The sequence below is a fragment of the Ostrinia nubilalis genome, chromosome 27, assembly GCF_963855985.1.
Source record: "Ostrinia nubilalis chromosome 27, ilOstNubi1.1, whole genome shotgun sequence".
In the NCBI taxonomy this organism is placed as follows: Eukaryota; Metazoa; Arthropoda; class Insecta; order Lepidoptera; family Crambidae; genus Ostrinia; species Ostrinia nubilalis.
The window spans coordinates 8,636,797-8,664,219 of record NC_087114.1 but is presented as its reverse complement, the minus strand read 5'-3'; the positions used below and the strand labels follow the sequence as shown (position 1 = coordinate 8,664,219).

The 27,423-nt window shown below is 46.9% G+C and overlaps 1 protein-coding gene and 1 long non-coding RNA gene across 2 annotated transcripts; both read left to right on the top strand.

The window, feature by feature from the left end:
• The first annotated feature begins 387 nt into the window (after positions 1–387).
• On the top strand, positions 388–27,420 carry LOC135084821 (uncharacterized). The gene is made up of 30 exons (XM_063979563.1): positions 388–585; positions 720–897; positions 1,708–1,840; positions 2,211–2,340; positions 6,646–6,797; positions 7,522–7,608; positions 7,654–7,740; positions 7,786–7,872; positions 7,918–8,004; positions 8,050–8,136; positions 8,446–8,532; positions 8,578–8,664; positions 8,974–9,060; positions 9,106–9,192; positions 9,819–9,871; positions 14,163–14,309; positions 14,461–14,675; positions 14,816–14,918; positions 15,166–15,258; positions 16,549–16,650; positions 17,542–17,662; positions 18,483–18,606; positions 19,741–19,827; positions 20,493–21,609; positions 22,414–22,559; positions 24,045–24,190; positions 25,090–25,193; positions 26,072–26,172; positions 26,617–26,757; positions 27,283–27,420. Exons 1-30 carry the CDS (start codon positions 524–526, stop codon positions 27,317–27,319), a joined length of 4,275 nt encoding a protein of 1,424 aa, XP_063835633.1. The 5' UTR covers positions 388–523; the 3' UTR covers positions 27,320–27,420.
• On the top strand, positions 10,772–13,785 carry LOC135084841 (uncharacterized). The gene is made up of 4 exons (XR_010259945.1): positions 10,772–10,927; positions 12,641–12,811; positions 13,447–13,563; positions 13,717–13,785. It is a non-coding gene; the product is annotated as an uncharacterized LOC135084841 (long non-coding RNA).
• Positions 27,421–27,423: the final 3 nt, after the last annotated feature.

Below are 27,423 nucleotides of genomic sequence, written 5' to 3'. Positions count from 1 at the left end.
TCTCCCTTCGCTTAGGGAAAAAAGTACGCTGTTTAAGCCAAATAAAGAATATCAAAACTTCAAAAGTTTTCTGCAAAAGTAATTTGGTAAAAAAATTACTTGAGCATCAAAAATATAAAAGTTACAAGATAAGGTGAATAAATTATAAAAAACACTCAAGCAAGTTGGAAGTTTGGAACTCTAAAAAAAGATGGTGTTGTTAAAAATATCCTTGAATTATTTGTTTTGTTGATAATTTACTATAAGACCTTTGCCCAGCAGTGGACGTGTTTCGGCTGAAACTAACGAACGAACGAACCATTAAAACATTAATTTTTACATTGTAAATAGTTTAAACATAAATTTAATGCTGAAAAACGTTTTAAAGTGTGTCAACCCTAAATTTGACATGAGACAAGTTTTGGTTGCGTTCGAAGAAGCAAACAGAATCGTTTTTCGGGTTTATTTTAACTATTTACGAACTCTAAAATAACCGAAAATAAAGGAAATAATCTATCTGTCAACAGGAAAATTTTAATTCATCATGGAATTGATATATTCAATGAGGCGAAAGCCGCTAAAATGTGAACCACCTCACTTCGAAAGGTAATATTTATTTATGTTTAGTACATAAAATTCCTTATTTATTTACGAATAAAGTAACGTTGCTGCTTACTATTTCTGAATACCTTCCTGAAAAGGCTTGATGCCAACGTTTGACCTCTCGATTGTTTTTTCAGTCCCACAAGCCCAGAAGTGGTTCGCCCGATTTGCACCATATCTTCGTGTAATATCATCGCGTTTTCGTCCCCAACGGAGTTGTCTGACGTGGATGGAGACACCTGGGGTGGGCATGTGTACGTGTGTGACCTGGACACGCCGTGGGACAGCCACAAAGTCACTAGTACTGCACATCCTGTGAGTTTTGTGTTATCTTTACTCTCTGATCACTATTCTATGCACTATACTCAATAAGTTATTGCATTCATCATGAACTTAAAACTAGAACATTATGGGCCCTGAAGGGCATGTATTTTATCATGTTAGTGTCAAATGAATGTGTAATATGTTCAAATTCGCACCATTGAATTGAAGCCATTAGACAGAATAATAATAATAATTCACCCTAGTTTTTGTTATGCATATTCTCCGTTATCATTCCTTGTATAGTTTAGCTAGCAGCTATGTTATGTTAGTGCTAGGGTAGATTGATGGGAGTTCAAGACACCTATTTGTGTTTATTCATTAATAGGTAAAGTTACAGGATATACAATACCACTTATTTATTTACATAATATTTTCTTGGCCACACTGTATTCACCTCAATCAAGTGTGCCTTATTAAAATGATGTATACCCAGAGCACTCACAGATCATTGCAAATAAGTGGGTCATTGTCTGAGTGTAGCTGCCAGTCTGAATTTCTGTAATTCCATTTTATTTATTTATTACATTTATTTTTATATAACTGTTATATTTTTGATAAGTAGCATTGGCATATCTCGGGTACTTTTCCAACTTGGGGCCTGGCCCCTGACATGCCATGTGACGGGGGGTACGATTAGTATCATAGCTCATAATAATAAATACTTGTAAGTAACATTTGAAACCAATCCTGTAGCCCAATATACTAGGGGCATCAGACCATTCTGGGGGGTGCATGATAAGTATTGTCTTAAATCCTAAGATGGTGTTATGCATCTACTCACATCCTTTATCCCTGTTCCAGGTTTCCGCCCTGGAGTGGGACAATGAAGGCAAGCACCTCCTCGTGGGCACCACCTCGGGCGAGGTGTCAGTGTTCGGGCAGAAGGACTACCTTCTGAATGAGTGGACCTGCCTCTATAGTGCCAGCTTTCCAGGTAAAATTTTCGATGGAACAAAGTCATAAGTTTAGTTGTTGCATGTTTGCATGTGTCGATGAAACATGTTGTTCTCGTAACAAGATAATAACTGAAATGTACCATGTTTTATGCAAATAAATAATTTGTATTTGTATTTAGTATCCAACAATTGATGCCCTTGTTTCACCAAACCTGTGCTTTCCGGCATGTAAAGGCCAGAGAATGCTAATCTGTTTTCTTCAGTCACAAATTTATTTGTCAAATGAAGATTTTAATAATGAATGTTTTCGAACAGTGAGACATCAAATGATGTGATGAGTGTGGAGGATTGGTGTACTCAAATATTGAATGTTGTTGATTAATTAATTGAATTTTTGTCGTATATCAGGCGAGCACATCGTGAAGGCGGCGTTCTTCCACAACGGGCGGCGCGTGGTGGCTTGCGAGAAGAAGCCAGACGCGCCTATCACGGACAGATTCCAAGTGCTTCGGTCAACTCCCACGCTTAAGGGATTCGGGTAAGATAATCTTCTGTACTGTTAGCGAAATTAGTTCATGACACCCAAAGTGGACAAAAAGTTGATAACACATCCTTATTCCAATTTGTAATAAAGACGTGTTGCGAAGTTTTTGCTTACTTTGGGTTTCACGCACGAACTATTTCACGCCGATTGTAAATGAAATGACGACAATTGATGATGATTTTTTCCTTTTCTGGCTAGAATTTTTAATTAATTTAAATTAATACACGTCCTATAGCTATAGGCCATAGGGGTCCCATACTAGCGTCTTTCGAAAAAAATAATAAATACTCATAAAACTCATTTATTTATGTACCTATGCAAATAGGTTTTAAAAAAGCACTTTTACACGTCGTTGTATCACCACGTCTCATATCGCCAGCGCCTGCGCACACTCCCTTTAAACTAAATACGCAACGCCAATTCTGAGCGGCTGCAGAACGCAAGATCTCGATAGCTCTGGCGTAACGACGATGCATGAAAAACGCTAGTTATACTCGACGCAAAGAGTCGTGGTAGACGGGACCAACCATGAATCACTTTTGAAAAAAAACATGCTTATGCGCAAAAATTTATTGATTATTACGTTACAAATAATGATCATCCCTATCTCTGTGTGACGTCACTCATAACCAGTGTATATTGCAACGTTGGGCGTTGGGACGATTAAATAAGTAGACTGACTGCGTATTAAGAGCTCATTTATTAAGAGTGCATAACCTTATATACTACCTATGGGACGTGAGTGTGTGCGTGCATACTACACCTCCCCCGTTTTTTTTTTTGTTTTTTTTTACATAAAAGAAGTGAATGAAAAAAAAATTGTACAAAATTGGGTACTTGACACCATTCTCCAATAATTCGTAAGATCGAGTAAAATACGACAAACAAAAAGATGTAAATTTGTGGTGTCAAATAACCATAACAATAAGAATTGAAAAAAAATAATCTTAATCTAAACGTGTTGTTGACGACTAAGTATTTTAAATGAATATCAATTGTATGTAATATTCATTCTTAATAAAAATAAAGTCACATCCAGGTATTACGTACGTCTAGTAATGTCTTATCCATTTAAAATTACATTTCCGAGATACATCATCATCATTGTATTTTTATGAGGTGGCCACCCTCATGTTTTAATAGTTAGTAGATCTACTACACTTACAAGTCATTATTTATTTATTTATAGTCGACTTAATTCATTTTATCATTTCATCATGGTACTTTTATAAAATGTGCGCGCACTTTATAATATTTATTTATTTATAATAATCATTTAAATTAAGGGATAATTTTAAGACTTATTAATGTCTCCAACTATTCTCACAGAGATATCTAGTATGCACCATGATCGAACGAAGGATAATTCCCCTTAATATTATTTATTTTAGTACCATGTTTACACAATATTCATATAATATTTCAATATTCATCCAATATCTAACAAAATACTTTACAATCTCACAAACCTACGCAATCAATGCACAAGAATATCTTAAAACTTTTGGGTGATCAGTCCAAAATAATTAAAAGTATCCTATGTAATGAATGTATGCCTAACTTTTAGCTCACCCTTACAAACAATATCCAACTATTTTATAACTTTTCCTATCTTAATTTCAAACCGAAACCTGCCTTATTACAACAAACCTTTATCTCATAGCCTTCATCGTTTAATAACATTAACGTACATTCCTATGCCTACAGTTTTTAATTCACAATAAGTTTTGAATTTCATTTATACAATGTATAAATTACAATCTGTCACAGAATCAAATTTATTCTTATTATTATTATCGTCTTATCCGTGCAATCATATTTTCCATTTCATAGTTATTACTTAATTTCTAGTTACATAATAAGTCATTTACTATACTGAATATACTGTAATAAAATCATATTAAAAACAAAACAAAGTAAAATTATTTACGTTCATAGTCGTAAAAGTTAAAATGTATGTAAATCATTGTGCAATATCTATTGTGTGTTGACCCAAATAAATCAGCAATCTATAAGTCAGCCAAGTGATATTTTACCTACACTGCAAAATATTTTTCATCATATCAATCATCAAAATCTATAAGTATTACGTTTTAAATGATATAAATTACTTTATTATTTCGTCATCATTACATAAATATTTTAATTAGTTATATTACTGCATCATGAAAAAATATTGTTTTACTTCAAAGTTAAATCCAATCAATCAAATCAATCAATAATCCTATTAATGTTCTGTTAAAGATCCATATTAGAGATGTGATCTTGGTGATCTTAAAAGTCTACAAATATGATACTAATTTAAAATATTTACTTGCATATCAAACACAATTATTGTAAAAGTAAAGATCTTAATTACAGCGAAGTATTGTGTCGATACGCTAGAAAATACCTACATGTCATCATAACGTGTGTGATGCTAAATCACGTTTTGCTGATTTGCAATAAGTCGTATGCGTTGAGTGCAATGACATGACTGAGTAACAAAATCATTGACCTACTTCTAGAAAATCAAACATTTTAAAATACAAATTTTAGTAATAATATTAATGTAAATAAATCCTAATCAAATAAAATGTAACAAAATGAGACTGTAAAATATCACTGGTGTGATTGTGTAAAAACTAAAAATACCTACCTACTCAAATTGGTTAATTCCTGTTAGAAAAAAAAATTACAATATTACTCGTATTTAACTAAATAAAATATTATGCGAATTATTCAGTATTACATTATTATGTTGTCAATAATAAGTCGTCAACAAACGTTATTATTAATAATTTTATACATAAAAAATATTTATACATGTTAGATCTTCAATAAAAATATCGAATTCCCTTATTCCATTGCAAATTTGTAAATTAAGTTTTAATTAGTACTTTTAATATTTCCATAAAAAATATTCTCACAAAAATAATTTTCTTTAAAAAACGTTACGAAATTATTTAAAAAAATCATATCTCAAATTAAACCAATAAATTAACACTTCAAAAATTAAATTATTCTCCAATTTAAATGATAATAATAAATGACAAAAATATTTTACCGTAGAATGATGACCTAATTTTTAAGAGGACAAGAGGACTTTTCTTCATGGGGCATATGGGGACCTCTGCACGGGGACTTATCATGATGTAGGGTTCTCCCGGCTGCGACCACTTCCGACTCGAACACTCCCGGCACCCTGCTAACTGCTGTCAACCTCATCTGGCTCCATCATCGCCCGGCACCCAGCACACTGTTGTTACCTCATCTGACTCCATCATCGCCCGGCGCCCAGCTCATTCAGTTCTTCATCACCTCGGTCCGTTTTCTTGCTTCTTGATCAAGATCAGGAAATTCTTGATTTTTGGCACTGTTATTTCTATTTCACGTACGCATTTATTTTTAGTTCGATAATTTTATTGAAGATTTAGTAAGTCCAATATTTTTAGTCCATTTTGTTTGTTAACATTTCACTTAATTTTGAATATATTTAAACATTATTTTAATTAACTTTTATATTTCCTAAACCATCTGCGCAGCGCTGCGTGAGCAGCACTGGCAGGGTCGCCATGCAACGTTGGGCGTTGGGACGATTAAATAAGTAGACTGACTGTGTATTAAGAGCTCATTTATTAAGAGTGCATAACCTTATATACTACCTATGGGACGTGAGTGTGTGCGTGCATACTACAATATGCAAGGGCAACCGTGATAAACGCTATCTTATTCGTCTTCCATTAGTCGATATACATACGCTGTCTTATTATTTCACCATCTGTCACAAGTCCTTGCGCCGAGTATAGTATGGAGGGGTCCCTACCCTAGTAGCTTCGTACTTTAACTTTTGCTATTTGTTTTTCAAGAACATAATCTTAGACTTCACGTTGATGCATGTACCACTAATTATGGACGCAATTCCTTCTTTAACAGAGTTTTCAAAACTTTTAACAGCAATTATTCTGAAAATTTTGACCTTTTTCATATTGTGAGACCAAACTACTTCAAAAATCAAAGTAATAAAGAATTCTTTGGCGACACTACTTAGCACTCTCCCGGTAAAAAGTTGAAGTATCTGTTTACTGCTTAATATTCTGCTATTTTGGTATGGCTTTAGTAGGTATTTTCTGTATTGTTTTAACTTTTTTCATATATTGTAGTTATACTGCATGCCAAATGGTTTGTTTTGGATTGTATCTTGATATGCTATTTGTGAAAACTATGTAAGGCATTTTTGATCTTAACCGCCTCATCTATTAATAATACATAATATATGCTGTTTGTTTTCCATAAAATAAATAAATAACTCTTTCCCAGAGGAGTGGCGTGCGAAGGCGCCGCCATAATCACAGCGACGGGCCTGCTGTGCGCGCTCACTCCGCCTTCCGACGGCTCGCGCGCGCTCGTGGCCGCCGAGTCGCTGCGGGCCGCGCGGGAGCACATCGCGGCGGCCAGTGTCGCGCACAAGAGTAAGTCACTGATAGACAGGCGGCAGGATCTTATGCGTAAAATCAAATAGACTGGTTCTCGAAAACAGCGGCGCGGCAGCGGGCAACGAGCGGGCAGCGCACTCCTTCTTTTGCCCACAATAAACCGAGCGTTAGGAATAAATTTCAATCGAAATAAAATTGTCGCCGTTGTTCAAACATTTCGTTTGCGAATAAAAACAAATATCTCGACAACACAACCCCGAACCAAATTTTTAATATCTGATTTTTATGTATAATATATGGTTCTTAGCTATGTTGGGAGCATGCGCTAACAAACTTTCAGCCTTTATAAAATAACGTAGGTCTGGCGTTCACTAGCTCTTAGTCTAAAAGCCACCATGACCCAAATTTTATAATTCACCAACATTCTATCCTATATTGGGAGCATACGCTGACAAACTTTCAGCTTTTATAAAATGACGTAGGTCTGGCGATCACTAGCTCTTAATCTATGAGCAGTGGCCATATGACAGCCACGGGCCTGCTGTGCGCGCTCACATCGCGGCGGCTAGTGTCGCGCACAAGAGTGAGTAGCGCAGTGCGCTCGCGTGGAGCAGTGGCCATATGACAGCCACGGGCCTGCTGTGCGCGCTCGTGGCCGCCGAGTCGCTGCGGGCCGCGCGCGAGCACATCGCGGCCGCCAGTGTCGCGCACAAGAGTGAGTAGCGCAGTGCGCTCGCGTGGAGCAGTGGCCATATAACAGCGACGGGCCTGCTGTGCGCGCTCGTGGCCGCCGAGTCGCTGCGGGCCGCGCGCGAGCACATCGCGGCCGCCAGTGTCGCGCACAAGAGTGAGTAGCGCAGTGCGCTCGCGTGGAGCAGTGGCCATATAACAGCGACGGGCCTGCTGTGCGCGCTCGTGGCCGCCGAGTCGCTGCGGGCCGCGCGCGAGCACATCGCGGCCGCCAGTGTCGCGCACAAGAGTGAGTAGCGCAGTGCGCTCGCGTGGAGCAGTGGCCATATAACAGCGACGGGCCTGCTGTGCGCGCTCGTGGCCGCCGAGTCGCTGCGGGCCGCGCGCGAGCACATCGCGGCCGCCAGTGTCGCGCACAAGAGTGAGTAGCGCAGTGCGCTCGCGTGGAGCAGTGGCCATATAACAGCGACGGGCCTGCTGTGCGCGCTCGTGGCCGCCGAGTCGCTGCGGGCCGCGCGCGAGCACATCGCGGCCGCCAGTGTCGCGCACAAGAGTGAGTAGCGCAGTGCGCTCGCGTGGAGCAGTGGCCATATAACAGCGACGGGCCTGCTGTGCGCGCTCGTGGCCGCCGAGTCGCTGCGGGCCGCGCGCGAGCACATCGCGGCCGCCAGTGTCGCGCACAAGAGTGAGTAGCGCAGTGCGCTCGCGTGGAGCAGTGGCCATATAACAGCGACGGGCCTGCTGTGCGCGCTCGTGGCCGCCGAGTCGCTGCGGGCCGCGCGGGAGCACATCGCGGCCGCCAGTGTCGCGCACAAGAGTGAGTAGCGCAGTGCGCTCGCGTGGAGCAGTGGCCATATAACAGCGACGGGCCTGCTGTGCGCGCTCGTGGCCGCCGAGTCGCTGCGGGCCGCGCGCGAGCACATCGCGGCCGCCAGTGTCGCGCACAAGAGTGAGTAGCGCAGTGCGCTCGCGTGGAGCAGTGGCCATATAACAGCGACGGGCCTGCTGTGCGCGCTCGTGGCCGCCGAGTCGCTGCGGGCCGCGCGCGAGCACATCGCGGCCGCCAGTGTCGCGCACAAGAGTGAGTAGCGCAGTGCGCTCGCGTGGAGCAGTGGCCATATAACAGCGACGGGCCTGCTGTGCGCGCTCGTGGCCGCCGAGTCGCTGCGGGCCGCGCGCGAGCACATCGCGGCCGCCAGTGTCGCGCACAAGAGTGAGTAGCGCAGTGCGCTCGCGTGGAGCAGTGGCCATATAACAGCGACGGGCCTGCTGTGCGCGCTCGTGGCCGCCGAGTCGCTGCGGGCCGCGCGGGAGCACATCGCGGCCGCCAGTGTCGCGCACAAGAGTGAGTAGCGCAGTGCGCTCGCGTGGAGCAGTGGCCATATAACAGCGACGGGCCTGCTGTGCGCGCTCGTGGCCGCCGAGTCGCTGCGGGCCGCGCGCGAGCACATCGCGGCCGCCAGTGTCGCGCACAAGAGTGAGTAGCGCAGTGCGCTCGCGTGGAGCAGTGGCCATATAACAGCGACGGGCCTGCTGTGCGCGCTCGTGGCCGCCGAGTCGCTGCGGGCCGCGCGCGAGCACATCGCGGCCGCCAGTGTCGCGCACAAGAGTGAGTAGCGCAGTGCGCTCGCGTGGAGCAGTGGCCATATAACAGCGACGGGCCTGCTGTGCGCGCTCGTGGCCGCCGAGTCGCTGCGGGCCGCGCGCGAGCACATCGCGGCCGCCAGTGTCGCGCACAAGAGTGAGTAGCGCAGTGCGCTCGCGTGGAGCAGTGGCCATATAACAGCGACGGGCCTGCTGTGCGCGCTCGTGGCCGCCGAGTCGCTGCGGGCCGCGCGGGAGCACATCGCGGCCGCCAGTGTCGCGCACAAGAGTGAGTCACTGATAGACAGGCGGCAGGATCTTATGCGTAAAATCAAATAGACTGGTTCTCGAAAACAGCGGCGCGGCAGCGGGCAACGAGCGGGCAGCGCACTCCTTCTTTTGCCCACAATAAATCGAGCGTTAGGAATAAATTTCAATCGAAATAAAATTGTCGCCGTTGTTCAAACATTTCGTTTGCGAATAAAAACAAATATCTCGACAACACAACCCCGAACCAAATTTTTAATATCTGATTTTTATGTATAATATATGGTTCTTAGCTATGTTGGGAGCATGCGCTAACAAACTTTCAGCCTTTATAAAATAACGTAGGTCTGGCGTTCACTAGCTCTTAGTCTAAAAGCCACCATGACCCAAATTTTATAATTCACCAACATTCTATCCTATATTGGGAGCATACGCTGACAAACTTTCAGCTTTTATAAAATGACGTAGGTCTGGCGATCACTAGCTCTTAATCTATGAGCAGTGGCCATATGACAGCCACGGGCCTGCTGTGCGCGCTCACATCGCGGCCGCCAGTGTCGCGCACAAGAGTGAGTAGCGCAGTGCGCTCGCGTGGAGCAGTGGCCATATAACAGCGACGGGCCTGCTGTGCGCGCTCGTGGCCGCCGAGTCGCTGCGGGCCGCGCGCGAGCACATCGCGGCCGCCAGTGTCGCGCACAAGAGTGAGTAGCGCAGTGCGCTCGCGTGGAGCAGTGGCCATATAACAGCGACGGGCCTGCTGTGCGCGCTCGTGGCCGCCGAGTCGCTGCGGGCCGCGCGCGAGCACATCGCGGCCGCCAGTGTCGCGCACAAGAGTGAGTAGCGCAGTGCGCTCGCGTGGAGCAGTGGCCATATAACAGCGACGGGCCTGCTGTGCGCGCTCGTGGCCGCCGAGTCGCTGCGGGCCGCGCGCGAGCACATCGCGGCCGCCAGTGTCGCGCACAAGAGTGAGTAGCGCAGTGCGCTCGCGTGGAGCAGTGGCCATATAACAGCGACGGGCCTGCTGTGCGCGCTCGTGGCCGCCGAGTCGCTGCGGGCCGCGCGCGAGCACATCGCGGCCGCCAGTGTCGCGCACAAGAGTGAGTAGCGCAGTGCGCTCGCGTGGAGCAGTGGCCATATAACAGCGACGGGCCTGCTGTGCGCGCTCGTGGCCGCCGAGTCGCTGCGGGCCGCGCGCGAGCACATCGCGGCCGCCAGTGTCGCGCACAAGAGTGAGTAGCGCAGTGCGCTCGCGTGGAGCAGTGGCCATATAACAGCGACGGGCCTGCTGTGCGCGCTCGTGGCCGCCGAGTCGCTGCGGGCCGCGCGGGAGCACATCGCGGCCGCCAGTGTCGCGCACAAGAGTGAGTAGCGCAGTGCGCTCGCGTGGAGCAGTGGCCATATAACAGCGACGGGCCTGCTGTGCGCGCTCGTGGCCGCCGAGTCGCTGCGGGCCGCGCGCGAGCACATCGCGGCCGCCAGTGTCGCGCACAAGAGTGAGTAGCGCAGTGCGCTCGCGTGGAGCAGTGGCCATATAACAGCGACGGGCCTGCTGTGCGCGCTCGTGGCCGCCGAGTCGCTGCGGGCCGCGCGGGAGCACATCGCGGCCGCCAGTGTCGCGCACAAGAGTGAGTAGCGCAGTGCGCTCGCGTGGAGCAGTGGCCATATAACAGCGACGGGCCTGCTGTGCGCGCTCGTGGCCGCCGAGTCGCTGCGGGCCGCGCGCGAGCACATCGCAGCGGCCAGTGTCGCGCACAAGAGTGAGTCACTGATACACTAAGACAGTGTTTTTCAACCTTTTTCATGACGCGACCCCCCTAGCATGAAAAAAATTTTTGCGACCCCCCGACCATTCGCTTTTTTTTCATGCATTTAACAAAGACCATTCGCTTTTTTTTCATGCCTTTTTTTGTTGTAGGGAACGAATTCTTCAATCTATACAACATGTATGTATTTGCATAATTAGATTTCGGATAAATCTAGCTTTTAAACTTCTCTGGTTTTTTTACTGAGGTAGTTTTTACGACCTCTCGCGACCCCCCTATAGAGGCTTCGCGACCCCGCGTCCTACAGATTGAAAAACACTGCACTAAGAGCTAGTGAACGCCAGACCTACGTCATTTTATAATAGCTGAAAGTTTTTCAGCGTATGCTCCCAATATAGGACAGAATGTTGGTGAATTATGAAGTTTGCTTACGTTATACCATTAAATCTGATTTTTATGTATAATATTTGGACATTAATTAGAAGTATTTTCCCCAACAGCCAGAGAATTTTGACAGTTCCAACTCCTTGCCAGACAGTTTTTTTAGGGTAGCTCCCAAAGCCACCATGACCCAAATTTCATAATTCACCAACATTCTATCCTATATTGGCAGCATACGCTGACAAACTTTCAGCTATTATAAAATGACATAGGTCTGGCGTTCACTAGCTCTTAGTCTATGAGCAGTGGCCATATGACAGCCACGGGCCTGCTGTGCGCGCTCACTCCGCCCGCTGAGGGGTGAGAAATAGTGCTTCAGATACGTGGTGGCTGGTTCACTTATTGATTTATTGGTACAAAATAGTGAAATAATCCTGACCACTAACTTACGAATGACATCTAATGTCATTTAAAATCTGTTTCGTTTGACAGCTCGTGGTTGTTGCTCTATTCCAGTCTTTCCCAAAGTGGGCGATAACGCCCCCTTGTGGGTGCTGCAGGCTTAAAGGGGGGCGGTAAGAGACCCAGAAAAAAAATGGGACGTTGTGTAGAGGTTTGGGAATCGTCATTTACTAGGAGGACTCTTAGACACCGACTGAGCACTCGACACTCGACCACAAATGGGGGCGCTAAAAAGAATTTATTCTCAAAGTGGGCAGTAGACAAAATAAGTTTGGGAACCGCTGCTCTATTCCGAAGGAATATTAACGTTATGGCGGTGTCGGAGATGTGGCCATATGACAGCCCAGACACGTGGCTGGTGACCGCGCTTATATCGCGGCGGCCAGTATCACGCACAAGAGTGCCTGTGTTCTGGGACATCAAACTCTTGTAATGTGGGGACCAAGGAGATGGAATGAAAGATGTTAATTGGTCGACGATTGGTTTAATACTAGTCTTAAAATGACTTACAGCTAACTTATAAGTATAACTACGCCTTGCACTAAGTCGGTATTGAGGAGAGGTGCGTCATACACTACACTCTCCAAAATTGAAGTCCAAGTGTTTTTTGGTGTACCGACTTTTGAAAATTCTCTATTTTTGTCTTAGTAAATAGCTTTGTGTAAAATATCCAAGTTTTCTATTCATTATTTTTCAAATAAGCCTTTCTGAAACCATTATTTGCCCCGCCAGATGGGAACCTCCTCATAGCAGCGGTGTGCCGCTCGGCCGCCGCGTGGTGCGTGCGCGTCAGCGTGTGCTGCGCCGCGCCCCCCGCGCGCCCCGCGCCCGCCCCGGCGCCCCCCCGCCTGCAGCTGCAGCCGTTACCTGCCCTATGTCTACCAGAGTCGTCTACACCACCCGGTTGGTATATCTGGATGATATTCTGATTTTGCTCGCTCCATACGCGTATCATGACTTCACTAGTGTTATAGAGGGTTTCATTGGAGGCCAAAATATGCCAAATTGTATACAATCATCATCATCATGATCATCACTTACCATCAGGTGAGATACCATTACAACCATTATCTGCACTGTGTCTACCTAAAGCGTCTACACCACCCGGTTGGTATACATGGATGATGTGCTTGTAGTTACATACGAGTAAGCATAACATTACTGGTTAGGTGACTGTCTGACCAAGACATCGCCTGGTAAGTGATTGTTTGCGCGCCTTACGGCCGTAACCGCGCCCCCCCGCCTGCAGCTGCAGCCGTTACCTGCCCTATGTCTACCTGAAGCGTCTACACCGCCTGGTTGGTATACATGGATGATATTATGATTGTGCACGCCGCATATGCGTAACATGCTATCACTAGTGTCAAAGAGGGTTTCATTGGAGGCCAAATGCTAAATTGTATACAACCTCTGCCCGTGTTGTGTCTACCAGAGACTTCAGTAGGTGTTGGCACTACGACATGGTAACCTCCAGTTCCGATTGAATTATCCCTTTCAGACGACAATTTTACTGCACTAAGTACATATTTTTATTGCAGTGTCCATAACCTGGTGCCTACGTGAGGACACGGACTCGCTCCTCGTGGCAGGATCGAACCTTACTCTATGGAAACTGACCGAGAGATCGCATCCAGTCCACAAACTATTCTCTAAAGGTAATATCAAACCAGAGAAAGACAGTGAGGTTTGAAGTTGGTTCAAAGATTTCTAAAGGCTAAGCGTATGTTTTATTTAAATGAAAAATGTTGACTTAGTTGAAAGATTTGTAAAGGCTCTGTGTGTTTTAATTTAAATTGAAATGTTCACAGGTGCCTTACAAGGCAGCACTACTCCTGGTGGCGGCCCGAAACCATCCACAGACTGTTTTAATACGGTGGCAAGTACAACAATAGAAATATTATTGAACTATGACGATGGTATGTTTCTTACGCTGTTTTAAAACTTTATTGCTAGGGCATCCCATACATATAGCGCAGATTTTTGCGCTGACAGAAGTTGTGAATATTTTTCCATCGCACAGTTAGGCCCAGTTTCCACCAAGATGGAGCAGAGCGGAGAAGTGTTAGGTCGTCAAATTTTTCTATAGAATTTGACAACGGCGCGGAGACGAGAAATGGAAATAATGAAGTGAGATTGGTTTGAATGATTCGAAACACTTCTCCACTCTGCTTCGCCTTGGTGGAAACCGGGCCTTCTAGAAGGGCTAGGTATAGCACTGTTTTACATAATGTCACGTGTAAATTTTTGTTTTTAGGTATGGCAACAAACAGCAATCTGGCCTATCGAGGGCGGCTCAACCGCGGTGCACGCGGCGAGCTCCCGGCTGGCGCTGGCGCCGCCACACGCCGTGCTCGCCACGCCCGACGCACTGCATCTGCTGCACAGGGATACACACCACTACGTGAGTGACGGACGCACAGTGCCCGGCAGGCGGCGAGCTCCCGGCTGGCGCTGGCGCCGCCACACGCCGTGCTCGCCACGCCCGACGCACTGCATCTGCTGCACAGGGATACACACCACTACGTGAGTGACGGACGCACAGTGCCCGGCAGGCGGCGAGCTCCCGGCTGGCGCTGGCGCCGCCACACGCCGTGCTCGCCACGCCCGACGCACTGCATCTGCTGCACAGGGATACACACCACTACGTGAGTGACGGACGCACAGTGCCCGGCAGGCGGCGAGCTCCCGGCTGGCGCTGGCGCCGCCACACGCCGTGCTCGCCACGCCCGACGCACTGCATCTGCTGCACAGGGATACACACCACTACGTGAGTGACGGACGCACAGTGCCCGGCAGGGGGCGGCTCAACCGCGGTGCAGGCGGCAAGCTCTCGGCTGCTGGCCACGCCCGAAGCGTTGCATCTACTGCACAGGGACACGCACCACTACGTGAGTGACGGACGCACAGTGCCCGGCAGATGGCGAGCTCCCGGCTGGCGCTGGCGCCGCCACACGCCGTGCTCGCCACGCCCGACGCACTGCATCTGCTGCACAGGGACACGCACCACTATGTGAGTGACGGACGCACAGTGCCCGGCAGGAGGCGGCTCCAGCGCGGTGCAGGCGGCAAGCTCTCGGCTGCTGGCCACGCCCGACGCACTGCATCTGCTGCACAGGGACACGCACCACTACGTGAGTGACGGACGCACAGTGCCCGGCAGGGGGCGGCTCTCGGCTGCTGGCCACGCCCGACGCACTGCATCTGCTGCACAGGGACACGCACCACTACGTGAGTGACGGACGCACAGTGCCCGGCAGATGGCGAGCTCCCGGCTGGCGCTGGCGCCGCCACACGCCGTGCTCGCCACGCCCGACGCACTGCATCTGCTGCACAGGGACACGCACCACTATGTGAGTGACGGACGCACAGTGCCCGGCAGGAGGCGGCTCCAGCGCGGTGCAGGCGGCAAGCTCTCGGCTGCTGGCCACGCCCGACGCACTGCATCTGCTGCACAGGGACACGCACCACTACGTGAGTGACGGACGCACAGTGCCCGGCAGGGGGCGGCTCTCGGCTGCTGGCCACGCCCGACGCACTGCATCTGCTGCACAGGGACACGCACCACTATGTGAGTGACGGACGCACAGTGCCCGGCAGGAGGCGGCTCCAGCGCGGTGCAGGCGGCAAGCTCTCGGCTGCTGGCCACGCCCGACGCACTGCATCTGCTGCACAGGGACACGCACCACTACGTGAGTGACGGACGCACAGTGCCCGGCAGGGGGCGGCTCTCGGCTGCTGGCCACGCCCGACGCACTGCATCTGCTGCACAGGGACACGCACCACTACGTGAGTGACGGACGCACAGTGCCCGGCAGGGGGCGGCTCTCGGCTGCTGGCCACGCCCGACGCACTGCATCTGCTGCACAGGGACACGCACCACTATGTGAGTGACGGACGCACAGTGCCCGGCAGGAGGCGGCTCCAGCGCGGTGCAGGCGGCAAGCTCTCGGCTGCTGGCCACGCCCGACGCACTGCATCTGCTGCACAGGGACACGCACCACTACGTGAGTGACGGACGCACAGTGCCCGGCAGGGGGCGGCTCTCGGCTGCTGGCCACGCCCGACGCACTGCATCTGCTGCACAGGGACACGCACCACTACGTGAGTGACGGACGCACAGTGCCCGGCAGGGGGCGTACTACTACTAGTAGTGAGATTGGTGATTGGTACCACAGGAAAAAAGCAGGTTTGCTGATGGTTGTCGACAATAGATGTGCCTAAGATGCGCGATGCGTTACTCTTTTATCGCGCAATTTTATCTATTTAACGGAATGTGTTAACAACGGTCGACACTACGTGTAATAGAAAGAAAGAAAGACACATTTATTACAATGGACATCACACAAATACAGGCAATTACATAGACATGACAGTGGCACATAATAATGGAAGAAGAAAAAATAAAAACAAGAGTAAACTGAGCAGGCACTCGCATTTACCCATCCACCAACAAGATGCCCACTGCAACGGGACCCCACTCAGCATATGCCGTGGCCCACGGTGACGAAGGCCACGGCGCTGGTTTTCAGTGTGCCCCATGCCATAAAACTTTTACGTCCGCAAAATTAATTGTCAACCCTCATTCTATCTCAAAAATATAATAATTTGTTTACACCTAACGAGATTCTTCCTACTTTCAGATTTGCTCCCGTAACGTGATCTCCCGTACGGGCGCAGTCGAAGTGCCGGCGGGCGCAGGAACGCCGCCCAAAAAGCCCAAATATGGCCCCGGGGCGGTGCCGGTACGTTTCTAGTCTTATAGTTTCACATTTACAACCATAATCTCAAACAATTTGTCACAACAGGAGTGGGTTCGTTTCAAGTAATTTTTAATTCGTAATTATTATAATAAAAACATTGCAGTCGGCCTTTTTGTTATGAAAATATTATATTTGGGCAGGGCTCCCACTAGGTGAACCGACGATCTGCTGAAGGTCGTGGGAGGTGCCTGGATGCGAGCGGCGTAGGATCGGTCTTTGTGGAAATCCTTGGGGGAGGCCTTTGTCCAGCAGTTGACATCTCTCGGCTGAAACGAAAGAACGAACGAATTATATTTGAAAGAAAGAAAGAAAAAAAATGTTTATTCAGTATCATCGACAATACACTTACAATACTTGACATTATTTAATGAGTAGGTAATGTAATGCCGTGTGGTGACGGCAGAGTAGAATACATTTGTCACCAACCCCTACTCCTCCCGCGGGTGTCGTAAGAGGCGACTTAGGGACTACACATCAAACAGAGAACGGGCAGCAGCGCTCTCTGAAAAACATCAATCTTTTAAACTGCGATCTCCAACCCGCCTGCCAAGCGTGGAGATTATGGCAAAACCCTCCACTATAGTGGAGGAGGCTCATAGTCCAGCAGTGGACTGTAAAGGGCTGTTGATGATGAATGTATTTGCATCTTCCTTATTGACCATTGTTGAGCAAATGGTGTTTAGCTTATAAATATTACTTGCAGAGCGGTTCACCATGCGCCCAGCTCTCGTGGGTGGAGATATCGCAGCTGGGCGGTGTGTGCGTGTGTATCGACACGCACGCTTGTTTACACGTGCTCCGTCTGCCGCTGTGGCCCGATATCCGTGAGTGTTGTGCCCCACAGTGACCCACAATGGCCCCCATTACTTGCAGAGCGGTTCACCATGCGCTCAGCTCTCGTGGGTGGAGATATCGCAGCTGGGCGGTGTGTGCGTGTGTATCGACATGCACGCTTGTTTACACGTGCTCCGTCTGCCGCTGTGGCCCGATATACGTGAGTGTTGTGCCCCACAGTGACCCACAGTGGCTCCCGTGACTATAGTAATCCAAACTAATATTAGTTTAAAAATATGGTGCTGAGAAGTGACCACAAGCAATGATTCACAGTAACCCCCGTGACCATAGTTCCAAGCGAATATTTTTCATTTTAAAACCTGCAGAAGCCACATAAGATTATATTTTTTTATTCTTCAGAAGTATGAGTTAAACAAGCACGTAAATAGACACTACTTTAGATCCGGCTCGAAGGACCAAAAATTCTTCAGTGAAATCGTTCGTAAACAATTGCTCACGATCCATTTTTTGTTGACAAAAATGACACAATTATGACCACTATTTGCCACGAGACAGTGGTAGTTTTATTTAAAGACGTGCCGATTTTTAGTAATACACCATCATTATAAGCTGCCTGCCGTTGGTTATGTAAAACTACCCACAGACTGCAGACTTTTACCAGCCAATTGTTTGGTTGGCTCCCAATTTGTATGAGGAATCGGCCGATATCAAATCGGTGTAATAATAATAATAACACATTATTATTATCTCGAAAGGGCCTCTTCGTGTTGGATCTGTATCTCCATGAACGGCTTCCAAAAGGACCGGCCGCGCTGTGATTGCCACAGGAGAGATAATAATAATCGTAATCATTTATTTCAATTACAATCATATTAGTTTAGACTTTTAGAGGTTACATTTTAATATGCAAACCTTCGTACACGTTTATACTGATTAACAGCCCAACCAAATCGGCCGACAAAAAGTCTATAGCAAGCATGCAAGGTGTCTAATATGACCATGTGTTTGGTTGGTTGCAGAGAGCCCGCTTGCGCAAGCGTCACTGGCAGTGAATACTCTAGAGTGGGCGCTGTTAGCTGGTTGTGACGCGCTCGATGCCTTACTGGCGCTGCGACCCGCCGCCGTGCAACATACATACGACAGGTAAGCTACATTAGGAATTAAGTTTCTTCGGTCAGAGGCGCAAGTCCGCTGCGCATCTGACACACTTCACTTCAACTCTTGTACTGGTAGCAGCGTGACGTGTTTAATACTAAGGCTGAGTTGCACTACCTAACTTTGACCGTAACTATAATAATAATAATAAATATCCTTGGACATTTACACTGCGCTTCTAGTCCCAAACTAAGCAAAGCTTGTACTATGGGTACTAGACAACGGATATAAACATACTTAAATGCTTTTTTTTTTTGTAAATACATACTTATTATACATAGAAAACACCCAGTCCAATACAAACAAATTTGTTCATGCACACAAATGTTTGTACTGAGCGGGAATCGAACCCGCCACCTCCGGAATAGTAGTCCGTTTCGAACCACTACACCAAACGGCCGACTATGACGATAACCGGTGTTTTTTGTATGGATTTAGACAGATTTTTGACGTTTGTCAAAGTTAAAGTAAGACGGTGCCACCCAGCATTAGTGTTTTGTTTTTGTGAAAAAGTTTTTCCATACTAAAATACATTTTTGTGTCTTTGTTTGACACTACTTTTTACCTCGCGAAGTGTACTACATTATTTAAACTCGACCAACTTTGGGAGTAGTGTATTGAGGCTTTTAGCCTAGGCGCAGATCACCGACTTTTAGTCGGCCGATTAGTTAGGCCCGATTCTAATTTGTATGAAGAATCGGTCGATACCAAATCGGTGTAATGTGCGCATTTTCATACATGCCCATACTGATCAACAGTCCGATCCAATCATCGGCCTACTAAAAATCGGTGGTCTGCGCCTAAAGCCCGGTCCGTGAGTACGTATAATTATGTCCAATGACCCCTAGCTACCCATCTTTATCGCTCGCGCGTAATTATATTGCTGTCGCGACTGTGCGACTGGCACCCGCAGTGAGTGTGCGAGCGCGATAGCAACATAATTACGCGCGAGCGATAAGGATGGGTAGCTAGGGGTCATTGGACAAAATTCTACGTGCTCACGGACCAGACTATAGGCTTATACTTCAATATACATTCATAACAAAATATTACAGCGTTCAGTATCTTCATTTTGAACTACACCGTTTTCTCCGCATGCTGTATAAACAAACTTCTCCGCAGACTGACGGAGAGCTTCCAGCGGCAGCCGGCGGCGTTCCAGCAGTACTACTACCACGGCTGGCTCAAGCTCAGGATGGCGCTGTGCAGGTCAGACAGACAAATATTATTATTACCTTTCAACGTGAACCTACGTTAAAACATAATTCTAATTCAGAAGCGCGGCGCTGCATTGAAGGCTGCATAGTTAGAACGCGAACGGAACTATTCCCACCTCTCGTTCCCACCGCTGCAACTCCTGTGTAGCCAGGATCTACAGCTTGACCGCCAATAAAAACCCAACCAGTAAAGGGACGCAGGTCGTTACCAACCGGGCAACATAGAAAGCATTGGCGGAGGCCTGTGTTCAGCAGTGGACGTCCTATTGCTGAGATGATGATGATGAAAGGTCTGCTGCAGGTTGCATAATGGAGAAATTCCAATTTTTTTCTATTAATAAATCTTGAAAATATCTGTAAAACCAATAATAATTGTGAAAGAATTATGAAAATAATCTCTACAAATAAAGAAGGTACAGGGCCCCAAAGTTGCGCATAACAAATATTTTGCGCTATTTGATCGGTGACGTCACGGCACTCATTCGGAGTACAAACATTGAATCACCCCTGGTCAAGTGCTGTTGACAGATTCAATTTTTAAAAATCTAGTAGTATTTAATTTTTCAGTTATTCAAACACATCTCTCCTCTCCACTTAGGTGCTCTTATAAAGCTTATTTTTGAGAAACAATAAACTTAACGTACTACGTATCCCCAGGATGTCCTCCGCGCTGTCCAACAGCGGCACCTGGCTGGCGTGCTGCGTCATGCTGCACGCGGCCTGGGCCTGCGCCGGCGCCGCCTACCGCCCGCCCGACGACAAGCTGTGCGACGCGCACGACCAGGTAGCCTTGTGTGCTTGTGATACGGTCGGTTGTGCGACGGATGTCAGCAGCGCTGCCAACAGCGGCACCTGGCTGGCGTGCTGCGTCATGCTGCACGCGGCCTGGGCCTGCGCCGGCGCCGCCTACCGCCCGCCCGACGACAAGCTGTGCGACGCGCACGACCAGGTAGCCTTGTGTGCTTGTGATACGGTCGGTTGTGCGACGGATGTCAGCAGCGCTGCCAACAGCGGCACCTGGCTGGCGTGCTGCGTCATGCTGCACGCGGCCTGGGCCTGCGCCGGCGCCGCCTACCGCCCGCCCGACGACAAGCTGTGCGACGCGCACGACCAGGTAGCCTTGTGTGCTTGTGATACGGTCGGTTGTGCGACGGATGTCAGCAGCGCTGCCAACAGCGGCACCTGGCTGGCGTGCTGCGTCATGCTGCACGCGGCCTGGGCCTGCGCCGGCGCCGCCTACCGCCCGCCCGACGACAAGCTGTGCGACGCGCACGACCAGGTAGCCTTGTGTGCTTGTGATACGGTCGGTTGTGCGACGGATGTCAGCAGCGCTGCCAACAGCGGCACCTGGCTGGCGTGCTGCGTCATGCTGCACGCGGCCTGGGCCTGCGCCGGCGCCGCCTACCGCCCGCCCGACGACAAGCTGTGCGACGCGCACGACCAGGTAGCCTTGTGTGCTTGTGATACGGTCGGTTGTGCGACGGATGTCAGCAGCGCTGCCAACAGCGGCACCTGGCTGGCGTGCTGCGTCATGCTGCACGCGGCCTGGGCCTGCGCCGGCGCCGCCTACCGCCCGCCCGACGACAAGCTGTGCGACGCGCACGACCAGGTAGCCTTGTGTGCTTGTGATACGGTCGGTTGTGCGACGGATGTCAGCAGCGCTGCCAACAGCGGCACCTGGCTGGCGTGCTGCGTCATGCTGCACGCGGCCTGGGCCTGCGCCGGCGCCGCCTACCGCCCGCCCGACGACAAGCTGTGCGACGCGCACGACCAGGTAGCCTTGTGTGCTTGTGATACGGTCGGTTGTGCGACGGATGTGTACTGGATTATGTGCTGTAAAGTCTGGTCGCCGAGCAGATATAATTTCGTACAATGACCCCAAGCTACCCATCCTTATCGCTAGCGCGTAATTATATTGCTCTCGCAACTGCGACGGGCGCCCGCAGTGAGTGTGCGAGCGCGACATCGTAGCTTGGGGTCATTGTACGAAATTCTATCTGCTCGACGACCGGACTTTAGACTGTAATAATAGGAGGATTGATCACTTGACTGCCATGTTCACCGCGAGCAGGTAGTCCTTGTGCGCTTGTAATACGGTCTATTTTGCAGCGAATGTGTACTGAATTCCGGTACGTGTTCTCCACTCTAGAACCTTGCTGCCCCATCGGCCTTGTCAGTTCGTCTATGTGCCCTGCCCATTGCCACTTCAGCTTGCTAATCTGTCAGATGTCCACCCTCAAGGTGACCCGACGACCTCATAGAGGTCGTAGGAAAGCGCTGGATGCAGGCCGCTACCAACTAGGCGATGTGTAAAATGATCCTGTGGCTGAAATGATGATGATGATGATTAAACCCAAAAACACCACATTGAGAAACTTACGCCCGCATTCACAAACGATGCTTGCTTAAGTGAAGCAGCAAATCGAACGCACAGCGTTGAATAGAGCTCTGTGATTGGTTCGTGTGTCACCCTATGCGTCCACGCGTACTGTGAGACCTCATAGTATTGTTTGTAAATACGGGCGTTAACTAATGCAGTCGTTAAAACTTGACTTCACTAACAAAATATTGTCCCCAGACCCTCATAGCGTTAGAAGCGAAGCCAGAATCAATGGGCGACGTGTCAGCGCTTCAAGCGCTCAGGCGGCCGCTGCAGCGAGCGCTGGACATAGCGCTGACCGCGCTGCTTGCGCTCAACCAGCACCAGGGCGGCCCGCAGCACGGGTGAGTGGTTGTAGTTCTGGGAGGAAGCGAGAGATGGCGTTAAACGTAGATTGGGCAAACAAAATGACTGATTGTAGATTTCATGGTTTTTTCTTTTGTATGGTAGGGCCCAAAAGATTATTAAGGAGACATGTAAAGTGCCCCTTAAAGACTATCTTTTTTTTTTACTGTATATGACGTTCATAAGTGCCAACAGTGATCAAAATTAGTGATGCAACGAATTTTTACGAATACGAATATTAAATCTACTATTCGGCGAATACGAATACGAATATCTCTACATAGTCATGAAATACTCATAAATTTAACTCTTTTTATCATGGTTAATGTTTTAGTAATTAAAAGTTACAAATGGCATTTTTTTTGGTATTGTATCACTTAACTTTGTAACTAATCACAAAACAAAATAATACTTGTACAATCGACCTGCTATTGACTGTCAAATTCCGGAAGAGAACTTGCTTACTACTTTGTTACATACTGACCGTGGGTTTCTCGTCGTGTCGTTGTGGCTAGTGTTCGGAGACACACGTGTGTGACAGAATTTAAAAAAAGTAGGTATTCGTATTCGTCATTATTATTTCACCGAATACGAATATTCGGTAAATGTCTACTATTCGGCGAATACGAATAATGGTATTCGTATTCGTTGTATCACTAATCAAAATTGAATAAAATATTTTTGATTTCGATTTTTGTAAGAGTTTATAAATAGTTAGAGTTGTTTCCAAACTGTTTCCAATGACCTGTGTGCTTAGCGCGGGTTTACATCAAACGTCATCACTTGCGACTGCTTAAAAAATGAGATGAAGTGTATGACATACTGACAGGATACTTTCAAGAACTAAAATCTTCATAGATTTACACACACACACACGCACGCAAGCACACAGATACACACACACACACACACGCGCGCAAGCACACACACACACCAAACGCAACCTAAAATATGTGGTGATTTTGTTACTTTTTGGTTATGATAAAAAAAAATGTTACTCAATGTTAATTTGTTAAGGGAGAGCGACTCCTTCTGGCACAGGTGCCATTGCACTTATAAGAAAGAGTCCACCTCAAATCCTATTAATTGTTGTTGTTAAAGAAATAAACAGTTTTCATTTTCATTTTGTTTGTCGTACTCGCTAGCGAAATATTTGAGTTTTCAATATTTTGTTTCATAGGTAATTTGTAATACACTGAGATAAAAATCCCCAACAACTTCGTTCGTTCGTTTCAGCCAAATGACGTCCACTTTTACCTTACTTTGTATTATAATTCTAAGTCTGGTCCGTGAGCACGTAGAATTTTGTCCAATGACCCCAAGCTACCCATCCTTATTGCTCGCGCGTAATTATGTTGCTATCGCACTCGTACACTCACTGCGGGTGCCAGTCGCACAGTCGCAATTTGTAATAGCTTGAAATACACCGAAGTAAATCATCCAGCAGCTTCGTAGTTCGTGCTCAATCTTTGTTTCTCCTACAGCTACGACATCCTAAGCGACCCGACAGCAGTTTCCTTACTCCGCAAGCTGGTGGTGATGGCACGGGCCAGCGGGCGAGGCGGCGACGCGCTCAGCCGGCCGCTGGCCCGCCTGCACGCCGCCGGGCCCAAGCACGACTTGCTGCAAGGTAATACCAGGCCTGTTCATCTCCGCGAGTTTACATCGAAAACAAAACACGCACGATGGCCCACCTACAGGATACTATTCGACAAGGCCTCACATACGAGCGAACATTGACTCACGCACGCGTATTCTTGTGTATGATGGAAGAAAATAAAGAAAATGGTGTACTAAATACTGTGCAGTATTTAACTGCCTAAATAATAATAAAAACACAGAATGTACTTTTTTAAGTTGCCTCAAGACACTGAGAGGTAAATAAGTAGTTAATATTATTCATGATAATTCATGCTAAATCATGTATTTCCTCCGCCATTTTCCGCAGTTTGGCACCTCACGTCACATCATTTTACCGAAGTCAGCCCTATAGCTTCGGTGCAGTGCCGATCACTGACGTTTGTCAACAAAATGGTGCTTGACCCTTGAGACAGGCTAAATTACACCATATTGTAAATGACATTGAGCATACATTTTTTTAAATACCTTCGCGAAGTAAAACTTCTGTACGTAGTACTTATTATTATTGTGTGCTAATATTATAAATGCGAAAGTTTGTATGAATGTCTGGATGTCAACATGTTTGTTACTCTTTCACTCAAATACTACTGAACGGATTTTGATGAAACTTTACAGTATTGTTGTTTATAACCCAGAATAACATATAGGCTAAAATTTATGACAGTCCGTGACAAACGAAATTTCACGCGTGTGAAGCCGCGGGTAAAAGTTAGTACAGTCTTAAACACATCATACAAACTATAGTTTTAAACCTTATATTATCCCAATAAAGTTCAAAACATGGTGGCGACAATTAGTCACTACCAAGTGACCAAGTAAAGGACCATCATGCGTACCTCAGAAACAATTTGTTACGTTCATTTTATTAATTAACCCGTTCGTCGCCAGAGGAGTGGCTGAGCCTCAACGCGCAGATGACGGCGCCGCGCGTGTGGGAGGCGCTCCCGAGGTGCAGTGTCTCCGCGCCGCACGAGAAACCCTACCCTTTATACGTAAGTTTATTTTACTTTTATAATATTACACTAAGGATGTTATGGATATGTAGTTTCGGTTATGGATACGGTTACGGATATTTTTAGTTTCGGTTACGGTTACGGATATCTGTGCTTTTGAATGCAATTTGCAATATTGTCCAACACGGTTCATTAATGGTCGCACACTTTACATCGAATAAAAAGTAATAAAAAATTAAAATTTTATACTAGATGGCATTATAAAGGCAAATCAGGCTGTTATGCCTTTCGTTTCAGCCGAAAGATTAAGTTATGCCTTTACTATACAAAAAACAATTGAAACTGCCTATATCCGAAACTATCCGAAACTTTTGAATCGGTTACGGTTACGGTTTCGGATATCCGAAAGTTTCGGTTACGGTTACGGATATCCATAACATCCCTGTATTACACATAATCATCATCAGGTTATTTTTAGTCACTACAGGAGGACAAAGCTTTTTAATTTACCAGAGGCAAAAGGTAGCAAGGATACTTGCAATGACTCAAGTATGATGGCACCCAGAGAGGCCAAAAAGGTCTGTCTACTAATGCTATAGGTTTCTTCAGTTCAGGCACATAAAATAAAATAAAAATTATAAACAAAATAATGATCCTTTTTAGGGTTAAAACTAGTCCCAACTCTCACCCAAATGAGCACATTTTATTGATTACCTACATTAAATTTGCAAGGTTATAGAAATGTCATTCGTATCTCCCGCCCGCGAGCTCCCGCTAACCAATACGTCAATACATCTGTCACATTCTTGATTTTAGTGATGTGCACGTTTCCGATTATGATTATTCAATCGGTAAAATTTAAGTTAACAGATTTTTTCTAAAACATAAAAGTCCAATGTACAACGTTTATTTTACAGTTGGAGTACGGTGTAGAGCCTGAAGCGCTACGGTATTCACCTGAGCCAAATTTCACGTATTGTGAAACGACACCAAATCTCGTAGCTATGGATTCAATAAGGTTTGTATAGTAGTGCTTAGTGATGTTTCCGTAATTTAATAATTATATTTGTGGGTTGTAATTGTGTACTGTATTTTTTGTGTTATTCAATCAACTTAGTTTTGGTCTATGACTGCACATGCATTTATTACACAAACACACACCTGAAACACAGGTTTTAACCTAGGTCAGGCTAAAAAAAACTATGGCTCATGTAAAGTCTAGCATATAACGTTACTAGCTTTTGCCTGCTTCACCCGCGTGAAATGTAGTGTCACAGATCGACATAAATTATAGCCTATATGTTAATCTGGGTTACAAACAATAATAGTGTAAAGTTTCAACAAAATCCGTTCAGTACTTTTTGCGTGAAAGAGTGACAAACATCCAGACATCCAAACTTTCGCATTTGTAAAATCAGTAGGATTATTTTATTGAATTTCTTTTATTTATCCGTGTCTCCAGGTACATGTACTTGGGCGGCGGCTGGCGGCCGGCGCGCTGGCGGCAGTGCGGGCGGTGCGGCGCGCGCGCGCTGCCCGCCGCGCAGCCCGCCAGGCACGCGCTGCAGCGGGCACACGACGCGCGCTTCTTGAAAGCTTGCAGGTATAACCAGGGTTCATTTTAAGGCCTATTCAAACCTGAGCGATATTCGCTGCCGCTGTGGGTAGAGGTACATACCGCGCGGGTTTCGCTCAGGTATTTAATATCAAGTATCGCGGCTAGAGCGACCTGAGCGATATTCGCTGCCGCTGTGGGTAGAGGTACTTACCACGCGGGTTTCGCTCAGGTATTTAGTATCAAGTACCGCGGCTAGAGCGGTTTTCTCTGCCGCAGACGGTAGCGAATACCGCTTAGGTCTGAACAGTATTATTACCGCATACCCACTGGGTTTTCTCTGCCGCAGACGGTACCGAATACCGCTTAGGTCTGAATAGGCCTTTATGCTTAATGTCGCTGCACGGCTGTGCTAGTTTAGAAACCAATCGATCGTGTTCTAATAACTGCAGCCCCTTATCACTGAAAGTATGTAAAATAAATCATAAAATGGTAAATAGTATCGCTCGTCCATAAATGTTGTATTCTTTATTGTTCTTATTCATTTAGTTACATTTATATTTTTTGTTTCAGATGTGGAGGAAAATGGTCGTTGTTTTCCAATGTATAATGAAAATCTCGGTTTATTTATACAACAATAAAAAATATAATTAATGTTTTTAATTTTTAAGGACAAATGATATTTTGTAAATAAATTTTTAATATTACCAATTA

Bases quoted from the DNA above. Each gene is read 5' to 3' on its own strand.
- LOC135084821 (XM_063979563.1), top strand. From the start codon at position 524: ATGGAATTGATATATTCAATGAGGCGAAAGCCGCTAAAATGTGAACCA. The intron at 586-719 runs GTAATATTTATT...TTGTTTTTTCAG, and splicing joins GAACCACCTCACTTCGAAAG to TCCCACAAGCCCAGAAGTGG. The intron at 25,194-26,071 runs GTAAGTTTATTT...TTTATTTTACAG, and splicing joins AGAAACCCTACCCTTTATAC to TTGGAGTACGGTGTAGAGCC.